General features: G+C 34.2%; 1 protein-coding gene across 50 annotated transcripts in view; it reads left to right on the forward strand.

Annotated features, from left to right (window-relative positions):
- The window catches only part of Clasp2 (cytoplasmic linker associated protein 2), a 191,423-nt gene that overhangs the window by 120,979 nt on the left and 46,295 nt on the right, over positions 1 to 24,149 (forward strand). For 17 of the 50 annotated variants that reach the window (XM_048794715.1, XM_048794730.1, XM_048794720.1 and 14 more), the window contains 6 exons: positions 1,648 to 1,755; positions 6,023 to 6,085; positions 7,077 to 7,183; positions 8,947 to 8,970; positions 10,295 to 10,539; positions 19,352 to 19,415. In XM_048794715.1, the coding sequence (XP_048650672.1) occupies positions 1,648 to 1,755; positions 6,023 to 6,085; positions 7,077 to 7,183; positions 8,947 to 8,970; positions 10,295 to 10,539; positions 19,352 to 19,415 (611 nt within the window). The remainder of the gene's footprint in view (positions 1 to 1,647; positions 1,756 to 6,022; positions 6,086 to 7,076; positions 7,184 to 8,946; positions 8,971 to 10,294; positions 10,540 to 19,351; positions 19,416 to 24,149) is intronic. The other 33 variants (XM_048794729.1, XM_048794738.1, XM_048794745.1 and 30 more) reach the window with 3 other exon arrangements.

A 24,149-nucleotide genomic window follows, 5' to 3' on the forward strand; every position in this document is an offset into this window, starting at 1 on the left:
CTCAATGATACTGTTGTATAGAGTTTGTTAGTTTTTGAGGACATTCTTTTCAGTACTCTGTGGATTGGTTGCAATCTGGGCATCTTGATCAGCTGTCATCTTGAAAGTCTGATTTACTTCTTCCCTGGATTGAATGCACTCCTTCCTGGATCCTCTCTCTTGTTTTTTTAATTTATTCTTTTGCTTGGCCCCATACATATTCTCAAATAAATTCCTTAGAAATTGTGTGTAGGAGGGAACGGGAGGTGGGAAAGGAGGAGGATGTGCTGCAGAGTGATATTGGCAACACTATATTGTGATATTGTGTGCATGTACAAATATGTAACAACAAATCCCATAATTATGTTCAACTATAATGCACCAATAAAAAGTAGTAGAAAGAAAAGAAATTTTATGTAGGAGTCAAGCTTTTTGAAGCCTTACTTGTTTGAGAATGTCTTCATTCAATAGGTGTCACAGATTTCTTTTAGGCCTACAGATTTTGAATTTATGTCCTTAGCAGCATTTTTTACTTACTGTGTGCCTGTTATTTGGCCCAAAGCCTCTGGAGTTATCATATAGGCTGATTCACTTGTTTTTATTTTCTAGACATCATTTTAAATTCTCTACTTCACTTTTATTTTTTTTTAATTTTTTTTAAGTTTTAGGTGGACACAATGTCTTTATTTTATATTCATGTGGTACTGAGGATCGAACCCAGTGCCTCACGCATGCTAGGCAAGCGCACTACCTCTGAGCCACAATCCCAGCCCCTCTACTTCACTTTTAATCAGTCCTCACTCACTCACTCATATATATAATATTGCAGGGGGATACTAGAGATTGAACCCAAGGGGGGCTTTTACCACTGAGCTGCCTTCCCAATCCTTTGTTACTTTTTGAGACAGAGTCTCATTAAGTTGCTGAGAGTCTCACTAAGCAGCTGAGGATGGCCTTGAATTTACCATCCCCCTGCCTCAGCCTCCCAAGTCATTGGTATTACAGGCCATCATGCCCAACCTCACTCCTAGATTTTCTGTTGCTTGTGTATTTATTTGTGTTTTTGTTTAGGAGGAGTGAGAAAAGGCATGGAAATTGAAAGCATTGGCTCATTTTTCCCCCTATATTTTGCATTGAGAACTAAAGAATCGGGATTGTACTTTAGGTTAATGTTTATCATGTATTTTTTTTTTAGTAAGATTTGGGTCTAAAGTACCAAAGGTGATAGAAGTCTATAGTTAAGAGAAAAATTGTCTTATTGTTTATGTTATATGATATTTAAGTCTTCTTTTTACTTGCAACCTTTTAATCCCCGACAGACTGACTACAGTTCAAGAAACTTAACTGTATTTCTGGTAATACTTCATCCAATCAATATCTTTTTTTTTTTTTTAAGAGAGAGAGAATTTTTTTATTTTTAGGTAAGTTATGGGCTGGGGTTGTGGCTCAATAGTAGATTGTTCACCTAGAATGCATGAGGCACTGGGTTCGATCCTCAGCACCACATAAAAATAAAATAAAGATATTGTGTCCACCTAAAACTAAAAAATAAATATTAAAAAAATAAGTTATTGGTCAGTTCCAAAAGAAAAATAAAACCAAAATTTTAAAATCTGCTAAACTCTGTCTTCTGTTTTCTCCCTTGCCATGCCTATTTCTTTCTGCCAGCTCGAAGCAGTCGTATTCCTCGACCAAGCGTGAGTCAAGGATGCAGCCGGGAAGCTAGTCGGGAAAGTAGCAGGGACACTAGTCCGGTTCGCTCTTTTCAGCCCCTTGGTAAGCATTTGGGCAAATGTGAGGTACATTGCCTTCTCCTTGTGTTATCACCATTTGATGACCCAGCATACCTGGAGTTTAGCTGTGTCTTTGCCCCTATATCTTTTCTGTCATTTTGAGGAAAGAGTCGGAAGAAAAATTATATGTTTGGGAAATGCCTTTGACCTTCTTGACTTATCTTAAATGAGTAAGTCAGTCATTGTGTAAACAAATTGCTTTCATAACCAAGTAACTGTAGCATAAATCTAAACCTCAGAATATTGAATTCAATGTATTTCTTAATAAATAAACCTACAGAATTTAAAGACAATATTTAAATAACCACAAGTGCAATATGAACTGTTTGGTTTGGTACATTTTGTTCTTTTCAGTAGAAATACTGACTTTTCAACTTAGATCAATGACCTATTATCAGTGGGAGGGACTAAATTTTTATAATATTTTATATTTTAATAGTCATTTCCCATTTATTAGCCCATGTCTTGTCACTGCTATAAAACCTTTTTGTTCCTAAGAATAGAGATTGTATTGTAATCTTGATTATAATACCATACTTACCTCAATTATAAAAATGTTAATTTTTTAAAGCTTTAGTATTTTTTGTAAAACTGTAGAGGCATAATTTTTTCATTGAGAATTTTAGAATATCTTCATGATTCTTTAGCTTTTTTGTTGTTGTTATTGTTATTTTCCTTTTTTCTCATATTTGTACCTGAACCCAGGGACATTTTACCAGTGAGGTACATTCCTAGCCCCCTTTTCTTTTTTTTTAGTTTATTTTTATTTATTTATTTTTAAATTTTAATACAGCGTCTCACTAAGTTGCTGAGGGTAGCCTCCAACTTGCAATCCTCCTACCTCAGCTCAGCCTCCTGAGTGGCTGGATTACAGGCATGCACCATGCACCTGGTACTTCGTTTGTATGCACATTCCTACAGCATTTCATATTTTTTCCTTTGACATGTGTAGTAAACGGTAGTACTAAGAGAGCTGTTCTTCAGGAGTTTGGAATGATTTAAGTAGAATTCAGATCTACTGGTTGTCTGTTAGACTTTTTATTTCCTTAGTCATGTTAATATAGACTTTCTAGGGATTAATTTATAATTCTGTGGATCCCTTTGGTTACAATATATCCCTGAGCTGACCTGTAATGATCTGGGAAACTCCATTAGCTAGGGATATATAGGAAAATCCTCAGCCCTTGTTCATGTTCTAGCCTTAGGTGCCAAAGAGTTTCTCACTTTCTCTTTCCCCTGTAGGAAGGTACCAAGATAAAAAGAACTCTTCTGCATCACTAAGGCTAAGTGGCTGATACTTTGCCACAGATGTTTTTAGTTCATATAAAATAGATTTAGTCTATAGAATTTCTGTATATGCACTGCCAGGAAAATATGCATATATACACACGAACACATGGTGCATCTTCATAGATATGTTTATGAAGAAAGAACTTCTACATTTATATGAAATAAGCATGTCATGTTGAAGAGTTTAAAGAAGTAGAGTGCACATGTGATAGCTTAAGAACATACGTTCTGGGGTCAGATGGTTCAGTTCTGTAATCTTTCTATGCCTGGGTTTTCTTATCTGTAAAACAAGGATAATAGTAACACATACATCTTAGGATTCTTTGACTCTATCAATGAGAAAATACATGAGGGCCAGGAATGTAGCTCAGTGGTAGAGTCCTCAGCACTGCAAAGAAAAAAAGAGAAAAATACATCAAAACAAAAAAATTCCTCAGGACTGTGCTTGGTGCAATGAACATTTAATTGCCCTGGTCATATGATCATTATCATTGCCATCCATGCTGGTGCTCTTCCCCCGAGCCCCAGGCTTTAACGACAAGGATGTCATGTTTTTTTTTTAATGGCATACATCAGCATTTATATATTGCTAATACTATAGATTATAATTAGAAAACATACCAAAAAGAAACCAAAATGTTTCTCTACCTTTTAAACCTGTGTAATAGTTGGGAATTTACAGTCAACTACTAGTTACTTAAAAAGTAAGCGTTGTTAATAGGCCAGTTTTTAAAGAGAGACATCACCTATCCATTAATTTTCTAAATTCATTTCAAAGCTTCCATTTGACAATTTAAATTATTTAAATTTTATTATTAAGTCATGGAAGCAGTTTTCTCATAGAATTTCTTATTAGGGTAAAGATGATTAACCTTTTAATCATGTAGTGTTAGAAAAACTGAAGTTTTTTTCAACCCCTTGTAAATTTGCTGGAGTTGGGTTTTTTTTTTTTTTATGGTTCTTTTATTTACATAGGATATTGCATACCAAAGGTAGTAGGTTAGCCTGGTGTGTTTCACAAGAGTGGAGAATGGCATTTCCAGAGATTAAGTTGTCTTCACCATTCCCATTTTCTGCTACATTTGCCTGCAAACTCCAGGCTTTACTATATCTCTTTACTTAATGGAATCTTTGTATCACCTTTGACTTTGAATATTAGTGTTTTAGACATGAATACTATAACACGTGATACATCTGCTTGTATCACAAGAATAGTCTGATGGCCCTGAAGCATTAGAAAGAAATCAGAACTGAGCAAAATTAAACTTCTCTGGAACTTATACCCTTAAGCTTCCATTTATTTCTGGAAATAAAATTCAAAAAAAGTCTTACTTTATGACAAACACATGGCTGATGCCTCTTACTTGTTATCTCCAACCACAGGTAGCAATTGAGTCCTTAGTTTTTTAAAAATTTTCATCCACTAGGCATTTCCAGATTTGCTCAAGTCTTTCTCACTTAGAAATTATTATTTTTAATTTAAAATAAATAAATAATTTCACTTAGATAAAATTAAAACTACGTATTAGTATATTTTGTTAATGATACTTATCACCTTTCAGGACTTGACTATTTGAACGTCATTCTCTCTGTTTAAATCCTTCTTTGCCTCAAGCTTTTTGATTATTTTCCTATTCATTAAGGTTGTCCTGTAGCAAAGGAAGCATTTATCTAGTATTTTAACTGTTCTAATTAATATATGTGAGGAAGACTTTTAAATCATATAATAATATATATTAAAATGGAAGACTTTTAAATCATATAATAATATTTATTAAAATACATTTTCCCTGGCAATTTATTTTTATATGTAAGAAAGATAGATTTTATGGTGTTATGAAAAATCAAAATTTTAAGATCTAAAATGCAACATCTGACAAATTCAGATTCTAGAGCAATATATAGAGAGACATGTCACAAATTTTTAGGGTTTTTTTGTTTAGATTATTGATACTTTTGATATTCAAATGTGCTTTGATATTTACATAATTACTATTGAATGTAAAATTTATATTTTGTGAGCCATTATGAAAGATGTTTATGGTAACAAAAATAAGGTATATTGTCTTTTGAACAGTGTTAAGGTGGTATGTGTGATCCTTTAGAGCAGAGGCCTTGAAAGAGTACAATTACTGAGGTTTACCACTTTCTAGTAGTCTAGCTTTGGTCATATAAATTAAGCTTTCTTTGTGCACTAATTTCCTCATCTATCTTTATCCTTTCAGGCTACTGTAACAAAGTTAAAAATGATAGAAATTTATTTCTCACATTTAAGAGTCTATGAAGTCCAAGATCAAGACACCAGCAGATAATGGTGTCTGATTTGGTATCCTGGTTGATAGATGATTGTGGCTGTGTCCTTACATGTTAGAAGGAGCTAGCTACCTGGCTCTCTGGAGTTTCCTTTATATTAAGTACACTAATCCCAATCATGAAGGATTCATCTTGACTTTGTTGCCTTCCAAAGGCCCTTCCTACCACCTGATACCATCACCTTGGAGCTAGGATTTAAACATATGAGGGTGGGCGGTTAACAAATATTTAGACCTATAAAATTGAATAGTAATAGCTGCCTTTTTGAGTGCCAAGATTAAAGAAAGTAAAATTATTATTAGTTACTAGTTACCATAGTGGTTTTTTTTTAACAACAGTGTTTGGTTTTTTTGTTTGTTTGTTTGTTTTCATGCTTGTATTTTTGACATTTCCTTCCATTTGAGTACTTGCTTTTTTTCTTTTGTCTCCTGTAGGCCTATGTCCATCCACTTAGGTGTAAGTTGTATTCGTGTGTCAGGGATGATCTTTCAGTGTTAATGTTCAAGTGCCATATCTGGCCATATTCTGATCATTAACTATTAAGAGTAACACCAGCATTAACTAACTCTCCTTACCTGACAGTAGTGCTGCCACTATTCCTTGTTTCTGTGGTAATAGATGAGGTTTGTATGGTCCTGTTATTCCAGCCTCCAGACACCATTCCAGATCTACTGGTGCCCTCTACGCCCCCGATGTGTATGGGGCCTCAGGTGAAGGATGAGTACCTTTTCACTATCATCTGTGTATTCATTTCAGTTTTTGTTCTTTACAGTTTTCACTGAATATTATTCATTTTTTAATTGGTTTGTTTTTATTTTAAATTTTATTTACTGGAGAATAAATCACTTGTAGTTTCTTCCTTTTCCCCCAAATAACTTTTTCCTTTAACCTTACTGAACATTTTCCTCACTAGCAGATGGATGTTTTTCTTTTAAACCCGTTATATCATTTTGAAATATAGAGTTGTTTTATGTTCTCAGTTCTGTACTCCATCTTTGTACATGTTAAAAAAAAAAACCAAAATGGTGGATGAAGTGTTTTAATTGTAAATGATGGTAAAAAAATTAAAGAAAATATAAATTGCTTTAAAAAAATGATGGTATTCAAAGCAGTTGAGGGGGAGAATTCATCTGTGGTTTGTTTTCACCTATCTCAGAATGTTGGGCACATAGTAGCCACTTAACAGACATTGAATGATCTGTCATAGTTATAGAATAAAATTAACTTATCTTGAAGGATAGATTATAATTGGAACTTTTCGTCCTAGTGAAATCCTGGTGTGGCTTCATTGATCTCCCTAACCATTATTGGTTGAGGATAGATCTTTGTTCTGGTTTACTTTGTGGTTCACCATATAGAGAGACTTGCATGAACTGACAGAGCTGGATGAATTGATTATAGGGCTATAGATGTCCAAGCCCTTAGTTTACCAGCTATGCTTTCTTTGATCTTGTTATAAATAAAGAATAATACTGCTGTTCTTTAAATTTGTTTTCCACACTTTATTAATAATTTTGTTTTTACCCTATTATCTGACCAAAAAACTCAGTGTGCCCAGAAGTACAATATTGCTTTTAAAATGCTTTGCCCCATTGGTTTTTTTGCTCCTACCCCACCCCCAAGGGTCTTAAAAGTTTTCCAACCTGATACTGTTATATTTATGACTTTCTCAAAACTGTTTTCCTTCTTTTGGTGAATTAGGTCCAGGTTATGGGATCAGCCAATCAAGTCGACTGTCATCTTCTGTCAGTGCCATGCGAGTCCTGAACACAGGTTCTGACGTGGAGGAGGCAGTAGCAGATGCCTTGGTACTCTGCTCCATTTCCTTGTCATTATTAATGTTCCCATTATGAAACTAATGTATGTGTGAGCTAGTCCACCTGTGTAGGAAAGGAGATGGGAAAATTCTGGATTAAATCTAGGAAGACAAAATGTGGACAATGTAAAAAAGCAGAGCAGAATAATTAATTCTTGAGCCTTATTTAGTATTCAGAATTTTAAGCCAGGGCCATAGTACTGATAGGGTGTCAGGAACAAAAATTTTATTGTCTTTAATATAGTAATGTGTTTTATCATTGTATTTTATGCACTGTAGTACATTGAATGTAAGGGCAGATAGATTGGTATGTAAGTATGTATACTTATGAGCATGTAATTTCAAGCCTGGCTTAACCTTAAGAGAATAGGGGTTGTTTTAGTTGGATTTTTACTCTTCTAACTATTTTTATTTTTTGAGCTGAGAGGAAGTACAGTCTCAAGACAAATTATAATTAAGATCCTGGTTCTTTGTGCCTAATACATAAAACAAGTTTGAAAACATCCTACAGATTCTTAGTATTTTGTCAGAAGAGTGCTGTATATATATCACTATTATTTTTCTCAAATTATGAAAGAAGATTCTTTTGAAATGATGTGGATGATTTTGCTAATTTCCCAAGTCAATCTAGTATGATACTTCCTCTATCAAAATATGAATTATAATATTAATCTTGTCTGTGAAGCATTTACTCAATTTTTAGTGGGCGAGGGTGTTAGGGATTGAAAACAGAACTGCATGCAGATTTACTCATTTCCTTACCTAGAATTTACAAAAGATCTCATCTTTATTTTGAAGTAAATAAATAAATATTTATATATAAATACATATATATAGTGTCCCTAAAAATGTAGATCACGTCTTAACAAGTTGACACAATATAATTTTTGCAGTAGATTTGAAAGACAAGTTTTTAAGAATGTTCATTAGTAATAGCTTTAATTTATTGGATAGCATCACCTATGTAGTACTGCTTTAACAGTCTGTGCTGAATTTTCCCTTTACCTCAGCCATTTTTTATAAATGTATTTAATATAACTAAGAGGCTTATTTCTCTTGGGTCTGAGATATATTGATCATATCTTTTTATGATGAAGATCAGATCTTTTTATGTTGAATATTTAATCAGTTTGGTGTTTTTTAGTTTACTATTCCTTATCACTATATTTTATAAATCATATTTTATATTTTTTAATTGGATGATTCACTAGTTAAATTCTGCTTATATAAATTTTATTAATTGACTGGGTTATTCTTGAACTATTGCTTATAATACTAAGATGATGTGCTTGAATTTTATAGGAATATTTAACCATGAGGACTAAAATATGAGTCCCAATGATATGATTCTATTTCCATTATTTGCATAGTGCACAGATAACTCCCATTTGCTACTCTCAGTTGTTAGGGAAAAAAATTCCAACTATTAAGTATAATTTGGACCCAGGGAAAATCAGAGAAATACAGTTATGTTTGGAAATGGCAAAAGGATGCAAATAGGAAGAATATTTGAGATTCTTTGGGAAAACTGGCTATGGGAATATTTTTGTAGCTTAGCTGTTTCTCTGTGAACTAAAAGACATTGACAAGACTAACGATATAGCCTGCTAGTAAGCAATTCTTTTGTATCTGTATGTTAAAAAAAAACTTAATGTTTCTGATCATGGGCATTGTTAATGCCTACTTCGCTGTGCCATTTAGCAAAATGTTCTTCATTATTTTCAATTTTTCTCTTTAAAAATCTACTGCTCTCAGCTCTTAGGAGACATACGGACTAAGGTATAAACATTGCTATTTTCTGACATCTTATGATACCATAACTTTTTTCTTTGCTTCATCAATTTAATAGATGATGTTCATCTATAACAAATTAAAGTGGAAGTAATAAAATTCTTAGACATACATCTGTTTTTCTGTGATTATCAAGAAGGAAATACTCCTTGAATAGGTTGTCTTGTGTGGGGGTATTAGTTTTTTTAGCCCACCTACTTCGTACCAATGAGATGAGGTCATTTATACTAATTTCTATAATAAGACTGATCCTGGAGCCCAACATAGGAAACATTTCTAAATTGACTTGGTATCTCTAGATTAATATGAGGTCAGTGACAGAAACATCATTTTAAAGCTAATTTAATTTAAGCTCAAATTATATTTCTTGTAGATTTTAGAATGGAGAACTTACAGCTACTTGGAACTATTTTAAATTATTGTCCTTAATATTTCATAGAAATATCTTCACCACTTACCAGCTCAAATCCAAACATCAGATTGCATAGATTTGTTTCTAATTCTTCCAGGGAAATTTTAAATTAGCTATTTATTCTCCCTGATATCATTTCTGATATGCAAGGTTTAATTGCCAGTTACATACATTAAATTATAAACCGTATAGAAGTAAAGATATCCAAACAATCCATACATGATGTTTCTTATTTATTGAAATAGTACAGATATATTGAGAAAAATGTGGAGGGCCCTTAAGGATGTTTCCTCCTAAAAACAGTAGTGAGTAAAACAGTTTCTCATCATATTTTTGTCTGTATTTTACTTTTCTAGGAAACATGAGAGTTGGATACAAGGGAAGGAAGAGTGGCAAGGAAAGTGGTAGTGGAGGTAAAAGGAGAATAGCAAAGAGAAGGTGTAGAGACAGGGAAAAATGGGATTTTGCATAGGGGAAATCATGCATTTTCTGATCCATTGTACTCCTACTCTAAAAAGGTCATCTTTTCTTCTTACCAATTTGAATTTCTAGAACAGTTTCTGTTAATTTACATTTTAGTAGTTGTTGGTTTTCTGTGAAAACAATATATGAGGAAAACCCACATTTTTGAACACTTCTCACTTTACATATCTGAACTTTCATATGGTCTTATTCTGCTTCTACCACTTCCCATAGTTAAAGAATATTTCACTTTCTGCTAACTTATAAAACATGTTTCTTAAACAAAAACTTAAGTACTGACATTAGTTTATTACACTGTTTAGCAGCATGCTTTGCACTGATTTTAAGACTGAAATCAATCCTTTTGTGCTCAGTAGATATTATGAAGTATCAATATATTTTTTAGTTACTGCTAATAAGATTCTTTATATATAACAGAAAAAACCTGCTCGAAGAAGATATGAATCATATGGAATGCATTCAGATGATGATGCCAACAGTGATGCTTCTAGTGCTTGTTCAGAACGTTCCTACAGTTCTCGAAATGGTAGTATTCCTACATATATGAGGCAGACAGAAGATGTGGCAGAAGTCCTCAATAGATGTGCTAGTTCCAATTGGTCAGAACGGAAGGAAGGCCTCCTGGGTCTGCAGAACTTATTAAAAAATCAGAGAACACTAAGGTGAGATGAGTTGTATTAAAATATAATTATATTGTGTGAAGTTCATACTTTTTGTCTTTACTTTTTTTTTAATTTTGTAATTTGTTTTAATTATATACGACAATAGAATATATTTATGCACTTTGATATATCATACAAAGATGGGATATAATTTCTCATTTTTCTGAGTGTACATGTTGCAGAATCATATTGGTCATGTAGTCACAGTAATAATGTCTGTTTCATTCTACTGTCTTTCCTATCCCCATATCCCTTCTCCTCCCCTCCCCTCCCCTCACTTCCCTCTACCTAATCTAAGGTAATGCTATTCTTCCCTAGTATCCCCTGCCTTATTGTGAATTAGCATCCGCATATTAGAGAAAACATTCAGCCTTTGGTTTTGTGGGATTGGCTTATTTCACTTAATATGATATTGTCAAGCTCAAACCATTAACTGGCAAATGCCATAATTTCACTCTTCTTTAAAGCCGAGTAATATTTCATTGAGTATATATACCACATTTTCTTCATCCATTCATCTATTGAGGGACACCTAGGTTGGTTCCATAGTCTAGCTATTGTGAATTGAGCTGCTATAAACATTGATGTGGCTGCATCATTATAGTATGGTGATTTGAAGTCCTTTGTGTATAAACCAAGGAGTGGGATAGCTGGGTCAAATGGTGGTTGCATTCCAGTTTCTGAGGAATCTCCATACTGCTTTTCATAGTGGTTGCACCAATTGCAGTCCACCAGCAATGTATGAGTGTACCTTTTTCACCACATCCTTGCCAATATTTATTGTTGCCTGTATTTTTTAAAATATTTTTCTAGTTGTAGCTGGACATAATACCTTTATTTTATTTATTTTTATGTGGTGCTGAAGATCGAACCCAGCATCTCGCACATGCTAGGCGAGGACTCTACTGCTAAGCCACAACCCCAGCCCCTGTTGCCTGTATCCTTAATGATTGCCATTCTGACAGGAATGAGATAAAAATCTTAGACTAGTTTTGATTTGAATTTCTGTAATTGATAGAGATGTTAAACACTTTTTTCTGTGTTTGTTGATCAGTTGTATTTCTTCTGTTAAGTGTCTATTCAGTTCCTTAGCCCTTTGTGGATCGGGTTATTTGTTTTTTTGGGGTGTTAAGTTTTTTGAGTTCTTTATATATCCTAGAATTAATGCTTTATCAGTGCATGTGGTAAAGATTTTCTCCCAATCTATAGGCTCTTTCCTCACATTATTGTTTCCTTTGCTGAGAAGAAGCTTTTTAATTTTAATCCATCCAGTTTATTGATTCTTGATTTTACTTCTTGTGCTTTACAAGTCTTGTTAAGGAAGTCATTCTAGGCTGACATGGTGAAAATTTGGGCCTATTATTTCTTCTATTAAGTGGAGGGTCTCTGTTCTAGTGCTTAAGTCTTTGATCCACTTTGAGTTGATTTTTGTGCAGGGTGAGAGAGAGAGATTTAATTTCATTTTGTTACATATGGAGTTCTAATTTTGCCAGCACCATATGTTGAATCCAATGATTTTTTTTTCTTTTACACAATACCTTTATTTTATTTATTATTTATTTTTATGTGTTGCTGAGGATCCAACCCAAGGTCTCTCACATGCGAGACAAGCACTCTACCGCTGAGCCACAAACCTGGCCCTCCAATGAATATTTTTGGCACACTTGTCTAGTATAAGATATGTTTATGTGGGTTTGTCTCTGTGTCCTCTATTCTGTACCATTGGCTACAAGTCTATTTTGGTGTCAATACCATGCCATTTTTGTTACTATAGCTCTGTAGTCTAGTTTAAGGTCTGGTATTATGATGCCTCCTGCTTCACTTTTCTTGCTAAGGATTGCTTTAGCCATTCTGCATCTCTTATTTTTTCCAAATAAATTTCATGATTGCTTTTTCTATTTCTATGAAGAATGTCATTGGGATTTTAATAGGAACTGAATTAAATCTGTGTAAGCCTTTTGGTAGTATGGCCTTTTTGACAATATTAATTTTGCCTATCCAGGAGCATGGGATATCTTTCCATCTTCTGATGTTTTCTTTAATTTCTTTCTTTAGTGTTCTGTAGTTTTCATTATAGAGTTCTTTAACCTATTTCGTTAGATTGATTCCCAAGTTGTTTTTTGTTTGTTTGTTTGTTTTTTGAGGCTATTGTGAATGGAGTAGTTTTCCTAATTTCTCTTTCAGTGAATTCTTTGCTGATTTACAGTAATGTGTTTGATATATGGGTGTTGATTTTATATCCTGCTACTTCGCTGAATTCATTTATTAGTTCTGGAAGTTTTCTGGTGGAATTTTTTGGATCTTCTAGATATAGAATCATGTCATTAGCAAATAGTGACAGTTTGAGTTCTTCTTTGCCTATTTCTATCCCTTTAATTTCTTTATTTAAAAAAAAAAATTTCTTTATTTTGCTCTGTCTAGAATTTCAAGAATGATGCTGAATAGAAGTGGTAAAGAGGACATCCTTATCTTGTTCCAGTTTTTAGCGGGAATGCTTTCAATTTTTCTCTATATGTTGAACCAACTCTGCATCCTTGGGATGAACCCCACTTGATCATGGTGCACTATCTTTTTAATATGTTTTTGTATGAAATTTGCCAGAATTTTATTGAAGATTTTGAATCTATGTTCATTAGAGATATTGGTCTGAAGTTTTCTTTCCTTGATGTGTCTTTGTCTGATTTTTGGTATCTGGGTGATATTAGCCTCATAGAACTAGTGTGGAAGGGTTCTCTCCTTTTCTATTTAATGGAATACTTTGAGGAATATTAGTGTTAATTCTACTTTGAAAGTGTTGTAGAACTTGGCTGAGAATCTATCTGGTCCTGGGCTTTTCTTGGTTGGTAGGCTTTTGATAGCATTTTCTATTTTATTACTTGAAACTGAACTGTTTAAATCATGTATGACCTCCTCATTCAGTTTGGGTAGGTCATATGTCTCTTGAAATTTATCGATTTCTTTGATATTTTCTATTTTATTAGAGTATAAATTTTCAAAATAGTTTCTAATTTATCTGCTGTATTTCAGACATATTCATTGTGATATTTCCTTCTTCATCTTGTATTTTAGTAATTTGAGTTTTCTTTTTCTCTTTGTTAGCATGGCCATGGGTTTATCTATTTTATTTATTTTTTCAAAGAACCAACTTTTTGTTTTGTCAGTTTTTTCAATTGTTTCTTTTCTTTTGTTTTCATTAATTTCAGCTCTGATTTTAGTATTTCCTGTATTCCACTGCTTTTGGTGTTGGTTTATTCTTCTTTTTCTAGGACTTTGAGATGTGGTATTAGGTCATCTATTGTTGACTTTTTATTTTTGTAATGAATGCATTCAATGCAGTAAACTTTCCTCTTAGTACTACCTTCATAGTGTCCCAGAGATTTTGATATTTTGTATCAGTGTCCTCATTTACCTCTAAGAATTTTATTTCATCATTGATTTCTTCTACTATCCACTCATCATTCAGTTGTGTATTATTTAGCTCCATTTGTTACAGTAGTTTCTATTTTTTATTTTATCATTGGTTACTAATTTCATTCCATTGTGGTCTGATAGAATGCAGGGTATTATCTCTGATTTTTTGGTATTTACTAAGAGTCCCTTTGTGGCATAAGATATGGTCTGTTTTAGAGAAGGAGCCATGTGCTGCCGAGAAGAAAGTATATTTGCTTGTTGATGGATGAAATATTCTATATATGTCTGTTAAGTCTAAGTTATTGATTGTATTTTTAGTTCTGTTTGGAAGATCTGTTCAGTAGTGAGAGTGGTGTGCTAAAGTCACGTAGTTTTATTGTATTGTGGTCTATTTGACTCTTGTAATTGAGAAGGGTTTGTTGATGTACATAGATGCTCCATTGTTGGGGCATAAATATTTATAATTATTATGTCCTGTTTATATATACTTCCCTTAAGAAATATGAAATGTCCTTCTTTGTCTCCTCTGATTAACTTTGGTTTGAAGTCTACTTTATCTGAAATGAGAATGGAAACCCCTGCTTGTTTACATAATTCATACGCATGATAAGTTTTTTCCCATCCTTTCACCTTCAGCCTGTGGATGTCTTTGCCCATGAGGTGAGTCTCTTGAAAGGACAGCATATTGTTGGGTCTTGCTTTTCAATCCAATCTACCAGTCTTTGTCTTTTGGTTATAAGTTTAGGCAGTTAACATTAAAGGATATAATTGACACATGATTTTTATTCCCTGTCATGTTGATTTATTTCTGGTTTTTGATTTGTCTTTGTTTCTTAGTTGATTGAATGTCCCTTTAGTGTAGCTCCTCCGTTTGCTGGTTTTCACCTTTTTTCTGGCTTCATCTTCATGGAATATTTTGTTGAGAATGCTCTCTAATGTAGGCTTTCTAGTTATGAATTCTTTTTTTTTTTTTTTTAAAGAGAGAGGGCGAGAGAGAGAGAGAGAGAATTTTAATATTTATTTTTTAGTTTTCGGCGGACACAACATCTTTGTTTGTATGTGGTGCTGAGGATCAAACCCGGGCCGCACGCATGCCAGGCGAGCGCGCTACCGCTTGAGCCACATCTCCAGCCCCTAGTTATGAATTCTTATAATTTTTTTATCATGTTATAATTTCATCTTCAAATATGAAACTTAATTTTGCTGGATATAAAATTCTTGGTTGGCATCTGTTTTCTTTCAAATCTTGAAATATATTATTTCAGGACCTCCTAGCTTTGAGGATCTGAGTTGAGAAATCAGTTGAGATCCAAGTTGATTTCCTCCTATATGTAGTTTGATTTTTTTTTCTCTCACAGCCTTTAAGATTTTATCTTTATTCTGTGTGTTAGTCATTTTCATTATAACGTGTCTTGGTGTGGGTCTGCTGTAATTTTGTACATTTAGGGTCCTGTAAGTGTCTTGTATTTGATTTTTCATTCCACTCTTTAGGTTTGGGACATTTTCTGATATTATATCATTGAAAAGATCGTGCATTCCTTTGGTTTGTGTCTCTGATCCTTCATCTATTTCAATAACTCTTAAATTTGGTCTTTTCATGTTATCTCATAGTTCTTGTATTCTGTTCATGGTTTCTTACCATCTCTCCACATGATCAACTCTACTTTCAATATTATATATTTTGTCTTCATTGTCTGAGGTTCTGTCTTCCAAGTGGTCTAGTCTGTTGATGATGCTTTCTATGGAATTTATAATTTGGTTTACTGATTGCTTCATTTCGAGGATTTTTGCTTGTTTTGTTTTCCACAGTCTCTCTTTATTGAAGTGGTCTTTTACTTCCTGTATTTTTTCTTTGGTTATACCTTATACTATCCTTTACTTCATATATCAATTTAACTATATACAATCTGAACTCCTTCTTGGATACTTCTTCTGTGTTATAAGTGGCTTCTGTTGTTGAAGTATCTTGGTTTTTTGGTGGCACTTTTTTCCCTTTTTTTTTCATGTTGTTACTGTGTTTTCCCATTTAAAAGTACAGATCTAAGGCAGGATAAATTCTACCCTGTTGACCTGTAGTGTCCCTGAAGGTTTTCAGTGCTTCCCCCTTTACTGGTGAGACCAGTATCAACAGCACCCAGTGTACACAATATATAGCCTTAAACCTAATATCTCCCACTAAGGCATCTACTGCTTTCTCATATTAAACCAAAATGAAGAGTTCAATAACAATCTATAGTACAAACAGAATATTTGTTAAAACGATTTACAGTTTCAAATGGTAGATGAGAGAACAGAGGTAGTACAGTATGCAGTATTCACGAGAGAGGAAGAGAGAAGCTAGAAGTAAAAATTCACAGGAAAAGTGGAAGAGGAGCCGACAGAGGTTGGCTGCTGGTTGCAGAAAAGTTGGAAAGAAAATCCAAGAAAGTAGACAAGAAAGAAGAAGAATATGAACAAAGAGAAAAAAATTAAAGACATAAGAATACAACAAAAATGTAAAACCCCATTCATATATCATTGTCGTCCACACACTGATGCATAAAAAACATCCTGTTCCAAGTATGGTGGAGAGATTAGTGAATCAAAATAGAAAAGAAAAGAAACCTTTCTGGAAAGTCAAACTGTCTCTGTCATTGTTTTATAGTTTCTCAGCCCAATCTCTGACATCTCTCAGGATCACCAAACCCAGATCAGCCCTCGCAAACCTAGTCTCTGCCCCACCGATCTGGGCTTCAGATACATCAGGCTCGGCCATGCTGTGGTCCCAAGATCTCAATGCTGCTCCTATTTGCAGAGAGGCCACCCCAGATACACCTATTCAAAGGAGTAACCCCAACTCCCAAGATGCAGCATCAAGACAAGGGCCACCAGCACTCTCAGCAGGAAGACCCCAGTCTCCTCTAAACCCTCACATTGGACCTGCAGCTTCCATCTGGAGTCCCTAGACTCTTTTTTTTTTTTTTTTTTTTAAAGAGAGAGAATTTTAATTTTTTTTTTTTTTTTAGTTTTCGGCGGACACAACATCTTTGTTTGTATGTGGTGCTGAGGATCGAACCCGGGCCGCACGCATGCCAGGCGAGCACGCTACCGTTTGAGCCACATCCCCAGCCCAGAGTCCCCAGACTCTTGTGGTGGTAAACCCAATGGCACCCAGGCCCGAGGCCCTAGCTGGTGTCCCAAAATGGGTGCATCCACGTGCAACCAAACCTGTAGTCACTGCCATAGCAGTCCTCTAGGCCGTGGTCTCAGCAGTAGTGATGGTGGTTGTTGGTCAGCAGTAACAGAGGCTTCAGGGGCAGCGTCACCAGGGGGTCCCCAGCGGTGTAGGCTTCAATTGTATCCAGGGCAGAGGTTTCTTTTGTGGTAGCAGCACTAAGAAAGAAGACCTCCAGGCAATCCCAGGCTGGCAGCAGCAATGGCAGTAGCAGTACAGGAGGCAGTTGATTGACAGGAAACTTCTGGTTTAGAGGCAGCGGGAATTCGTGTCCCAGGTAACCATGGCCGCACCCAAAGAAGAGACTTCCAGGCTCCACAGCAACAATAGTGGTCTACTTTTTTTTTTTTTTTAATAACACTTAAAAAATATTAGTTTAGCAACAGGCTTCCTGAATTCAGAGTTTGCATCAAAGTGTCTTTCCAAAGCCTCAGTCCTTTAGAACCATCTGTATTATAATTTACTAAAAAAATTTTATTTTGTTTTCTCTGTATAGTGAAGCATTTTAAAGGAAACTTTATTCACAAATAGAAATTAAATGAAAATTATCAATTTTAGAAACTAAAAAATTAGTCCTGAGGGTGTAGATTAGTGGGCACTTACTTGTCTAGTGTATGTAAAGCCCTGGGTTTGTTTGATCCCCAAAACTGTGAAAGAAAAAGAATGAACAAATAGCAAAATGTGTATAATAATAATAAAGTTGACTGGTATATCAAAATTTCTTCCTGATAAACTTTCAATGAGAGGAAAGAATACTTATGCTTATTCAGAAATGAAGATATATTCTTAGTGTTTATGTAAGTGTGACACTGTGTATTATGATCTAGAATATAAAATGAAATTGGAGTGAATTTCTTTCTTTTTTTTTTTTTTTTTTGGTGCTGGGATTGAACCCAGGGCCTTGTGCATGTGAGGCAAGCACTCTACCAACTGAGCTATATCCCCAGCCCTAAACATTTATTTTTAAAGTATTTATTCTTTTAGTTGTAGACACAATACATTTATTTTATTTATTTATTTTTATGTGGTGCAGAGGATCGAACCCAGCACCTCTCATGCACTAGGTGAGCACTCTACCGCTGAGCCGCAACACCAGCCCTGGAGTGAATTTCTTTTAGGACAGAAGTTTATTTTGACTATGAGTTTTAGGATTTTCATTCCTTTCCCATTGGATTTGTCTTGCTTCCCCCACCCCCTCCCCATATCCTTCATTGTCTTTGTCCATATAATGTTTTAAATATTTATAGTTCGGCCCTTTAAAAACCTATCTTAAGCCCAGTGGCTCAGGAGGCTGAGGTAGGCAGATGCTTAGTTTAAGCCCAGCCTCAGCAACTCAGTAAGGCCCTAAGAAACTTTCGAGAACCTGTCTCAAGAAATCAAAAGGACCTGGCACCATGACGCAGACCTGTAATCCCAGCTGCTTGGGAGGCTAAGTCAAGAGAATTGGGAGTTCAAAGCCACCTTTAGCAAAAGCAAGGTGCTAAGCAACTCAGTGAGACCTAGTCTGTAAATACAAAATAGGGCTGAGGAGGTGCCTTGGTGGTTGAGTGCCCCTAAGTTCAATCTCCCGTACCAAAAAAAAAAAAAAAGCCCTGTCTTCAGATAATTATATAGGTTCTGAGTGTGGGCTACCTTCTTACTTGATACCTGTGAAATCAGGATTTGATATATCTGTTGAGTATTTATTTTAGGACCTATTAAACCTGTATGATTTTAAATAAATATTTGTGTATTACCTAATGTAGTTTCATTTACCTATATCCAACTTCATGAAGTAAATCAGCATAATATTATTCTCAGGCCCATCAGGATTAGTTTAATATTAGGTTCAGCATGTTCTTTTACGTGGCAAAAGAGTAAGCGGAGTTTAGAAAGATTTTGGCCCCTAAGTGACTAAAATTATGTATTAGGAATGTCACATGTATTATTTTTCCTGCCACAATATGAAATAAATGTGTACTTCTTTTTGTGACTTCCACCCTAAAGCTAGTGTAGGTTATAGCAAAATGCCACATTTTATAACTTTGTATTTAGCCCTGACTTGTAAATCCCAAACTTCAAATTTTTGTGAGTTATGTCTCTTAACCTTTTTATTGTTGTTAAGAAATTTAATTATATGAAAGGTTACTTTAAAATGAGTTCATTTTATGGAAAGATATTAATTACCCAACTTTATTACTTTTACAGTCGAGTTGAACTGAAAAGATTGTGTGAAATTTTTACAAGAATGTTTGCTGATCCTCATGGCAAGGTATGTTTTAGTATTTAAGATTATTTACTCATATGTGCCCAAAAAAGAAGTAAAATAGCAGAAAACTGTAACCACTTTTGTTTTATTATTACCCCAAAATGGGTAGTGATTATTTTTAAACATAATTTTTAATATCATACATAATTTAGAAATTGTTCTTTGGTAATCATTTGTGCTTCTCCGAAGAGAGATTGAGAGTAAGATAATAATTTAGCCAGGGTGAGTATATTTTGTATTATTAAGAATATTTCACTATTTGTGAAGAATATAATTGGGGTAAGTTTAAGAAAGTTGCTGACATTTTATTCAATTTTCTTCTATGATTATTACAACCATAATTTAAACATATTCTTTTCTTGAAAGAACTGTTTTCATAAAAAAGAATTGCCATTAAATAACAGAAAAGCACAAAATATGATTATAGCCGTAGTTTGATAGTAACATAAAAATGAAACATTTTACATATTGAATAAAAATCATAATTTTCAGAACTTTGTTCACTCTTTAATGTTGATTTAACTATATTGGATTAAGTACTTAAGCATAATTGGCATGTTCACTATGAAATTTTGGTTTATCTTAATAAATAATAATGTTATAAAAATGTGTTGTTATTTTGTTTCCAGAAATGTGTTTGACTGTGGTAAAACTTAAGTATCTTCCTTTAGGATGTCAAATGCAGGTGTATGTCTAACCTTAATGAGAGATGTAGCAAAGAAGTTATAAGAAAAATAGTAATGAATTCTACTTTATTTTTTTTCTAATTATCTTCACTTCATTTTTGTACACATCATTTTGGTTTTTTCTATTTTTCTATTTTTATTATTTATGTCACTCCTTAAAGATATAAAATCCCACTTTATACATAAACTAAAATCTAACTAAAGATTAAATCCTATTGGGCATATACTTATTTAAATAAATTGCTTACACTTTAAAACAATATTTTCCAAAGATTCTCCTTTGTCAGGGGTATATTTATTTTATCTGAAAATAAAAGATCCCATTAAAAAGCAAAAATGAAAATACGTTTAACAAGCACTTTGTTGGCGAAAATGTTTTAAAATTTGTAATTTTCAAACTGTAGATAATTCTACCATTTTATATTGATATCACCACCACTAATTACAGTTGTAGGTCTTGCTTTAATCTAAAAATTTCTATAAATTCTAAACAGATTAACTTTTGGTCAGTAGTTGGCACGGTAAGCCAAAAGGGGAGATAATTATCTGGAGGAGCCTTTTTCCTTAAGGAACATTTTAATTGACAATTTATTCAACTTTGAAGATTTAGTTAACTATCTTCACTAAATGATATAATTTGTTGCTACTGGAAAGTATAAGACCAAGGCTGAATTTATTTCTTGGTCATAATTTTTGACCATTTTTTAATGGTAATAATGCAAGTTAATTGGATGCCAGTGTCTGTGCAGCGATAAAGAGAAACAAACTTAGCTTTCCTATTTGATCTTTAAAAAAAAAAAAGAATTTTCTCTTATTGACTGACCCATCTGGTTTTGTTTGTATGTTTATTTGGGGTTGGATTTTTGTAGGGGGTTTTTTTGTTTTTATTTTTTTTTCAATTTTTTAAAATTTTGATAGACATAGTACCTTTATTTTATTTATTTGTTTTTACGTGGTGTGAGGATCGAACCCAGTGCCTCCTCATAACATGTGAGCTCTGCCACTGAGCCACAATCCCAGCCCAGGAGTTGGGTTTTTTTTTATTCCGTTCAGTGAAGAAATGTAATGGAAAATTTTTTGGTTTTGTTTAGTTTTTCTTTGATGATTGTTCATCATTAATTCTGCCAATAAAGTACTACCAATTTGATCTTTCAGGATCTAGAAACTTAAAAAAACAAAACAAACCCTTTTCTTTCAAAATACATTGTTGATTCTTATTAGGGATCAGATGTTAATTTCTGTAAATGTCTGTGACTTTTCAGGCCATTATAGCCTCTGTCCCACAGTTATTTAAGTCTGCCTTTTTAGCATGAAGGTATTTATGATAGTGTGTAAACAGATGAATATAACTGGGTTGCCATAAAACTTTACTTATGAATATTGAAACTTGAGTGTTCATATAATTTTCATGTGTCACTAAATGGTCTTATATTTTAAGTCATTTAAAATTATAAAAATCATTCTTATCTTGAAGTCCATAATTTGCTGACCCCTGTTCTATATGATTCACTCATTGTCATTGACACTAAAATAGAAAAATATATTCAGGAACCTGTGCTCTTGCAGCACATGTCCCTTGCTGAAAATCAGGACTACTGAAGGGATAATGGTATACTGGCCCGGTTAAGTGAAAGCACACCTCCCTGCCTTTTCCTGCAATCTTCATATCAGATCTGTGATTGCCTGATAGTCTTCTACATCTCAGTTTTTTCCTCTGTCCTCCATGTAGACTGACAGATACTTTCTCTCCTAAAATTCTTAGCTCTCTTTACCTCCTCACACATCCCATGCCCCAGCATGTATCCTGCCTCTTAACTTACCAAGAAAATAGAAGCCATCTAGCCAAAACTCCCATTTCTTGCCTCCAGCCAACAAGCTTCACCATCAGCCCATTCTTTCTACCTTTCCTCCTTTTGAGATGGAAGGAGGTTCTTTCTCCTTTTTGTCCTGTGATGTTTTTGTCATGTAGAATTTTGCCCTCTTTCATTCTCTGCCTTATATGAAGCTTCTGTTACCTGCTTTCATAATAGCTTCCAGATGTGTAATATATTTCCAGCCCATGTTTTTTCTCCTATACTTATTTAATTACATATCTATTGGCTTCATTTATCCCTCAGTTTTTTTATAATATTGGTTCCAGGACCAACTCCACACCCACACCACCCCCTTGAATATCAAAATTCACATATGCTCAAGGCATTGATATAAAATGGAATTGTATTTGTATATGACCTATACAGTCCTCCCATTACATTTCACATCCCCAGATTACAATTCAATATGGTAAATAGTTGTTATACTTTATTATTTATGGAATGACAAGAAAAAAATGTCTGTACATGTTGGGTACAGAAGCAGTTTTTTTCCAAATATTTTTCGATCCATTGTTTGTTGAATCCTTGGATGCTGAATCCAAAAACACAGAAGACCAACTATATCTTCAGCCTCAATACTACTCTTCCTCCTGCATTGCTTTATCTGATTATAAGATACCACCATTACTCAAGTGAGGAATTGATCATTATTCTAGAACTTCCACTGGATCCTGTTGATTCATCTCTGAATATCTCTCCACTCTCACTGCTAATCAGGGCATGCTCATATTTTGCCATTTGCACCACCTCTCCCACTTCCATCCCTAAATTATCCTCCATACTGCGTGCCCTAGTAACCTTTCTACTATCTTAAAAATCCTTAAAGAAATAGCCAAAGCTTATCATTTTGGCTTGTATTCCCTCTTCGCTGTCAACCCAGCCCAAACTGTTCATTTCCCCAAATGTGCCTTGTACTTTTCCTTTTCACTTGAAACACACTATCGAGGATATTTTCCTTTCTTCCCCAACGCAGCATTCTTAGGACTCTGCTTAGATAGCACATCTTCTTCAAGTCTGTATTAGATCACCACTCTGAACTAGATAGAATTGCTTCTCTATAACTTCAACCATCACCAAAGCTCACGGGGCAGAAACTTTATAAAGCCTTACCCCTAGAATGGACCTTTATGTGTGTTTGGGAGATGCCTTATACCATGAGTGGACTTCCCCATGTACATTAAAAGGCTTCAGTCTTGATGTACCATGGGGAAAAGAAAGAAAAAAAAAAAGAAATGGCATTTCACTCTTTATGTTAGCAGGTTTTAGGGAGTTGCAGGCTTCCTCCATAAATGAAAGTTGTTCTCACATTTGCCCAACAGAAACAGGATGCTTAAAGAACCAAGTTGTGAGCAGCAGTTCTTATCCTTTTAGCTAAGACCACCTGCTCCAGCCACCATAATATTTCCCTTTTTGTATCCAACCAAAGGTCTGTATCCAACCAAAATATTTGATGTATCTAATATATAGTACAGAAATGCCAGAAAAGAAGGCCTGGAAAAGAATTGTTTCTAACTACAGAGGAAGGATATTTCCTGGAACAGGAATAATATGAATAAAGTAAATATAGTTAGCAAGTTGAAATTTTTTGATTTCTGTAATTTGATAAATTAACCTTTTACTTTACATATCGCTGTCCCCCAGTATCTGTAGGGGATTGGTTCCAGGACACTCAGCAGATTGCAAAATATGCAAATGCTTAAGTCTGTTATATAAAGCAACACAATGTTTGCATATAATCTACATACATCCTCCCAAACACTGTAAATTATCTCTAGCTTACTTATAATAACAAATACATGTAAATGCTGTGCAAATAGTTGTTACACTCTGTTGTTTGGAGAATAATGACAAGGGGAAAAAATGTACACCTTCAGTGCAGATACAGTTTTTTTTCCACCAAGTATTTTCAGTCCGTGGTTAGTTGAATCCACTGATGCAGAACCTGCAGATAAAGAGGGCCTGCAGATAAGAAGATAAGTGATCTAACCAATGAAATATGTAGGATAGTAACAGACCACAAAGTAGCAAATTATGTTATTTAAAGCCTCTTAGTGTTTTTATAAGAGAGGCAGTGCAACACATAACAAGTATGAATATGGAGCAAGATGGCTTGGGTTCATATTCTGTCTCTAGGACTTATTAGCAGTGTGTGCCTTGGTTTCTTAATCTGTAAAACA

This window comes from Marmota marmota, unplaced genomic scaffold, assembly GCF_001458135.2.
Source record: "Marmota marmota marmota unplaced genomic scaffold, marMar, whole genome shotgun sequence".
Classification (NCBI taxonomy): domain Eukaryota; kingdom Metazoa; phylum Chordata; class Mammalia; order Rodentia; family Sciuridae; genus Marmota; species Marmota marmota.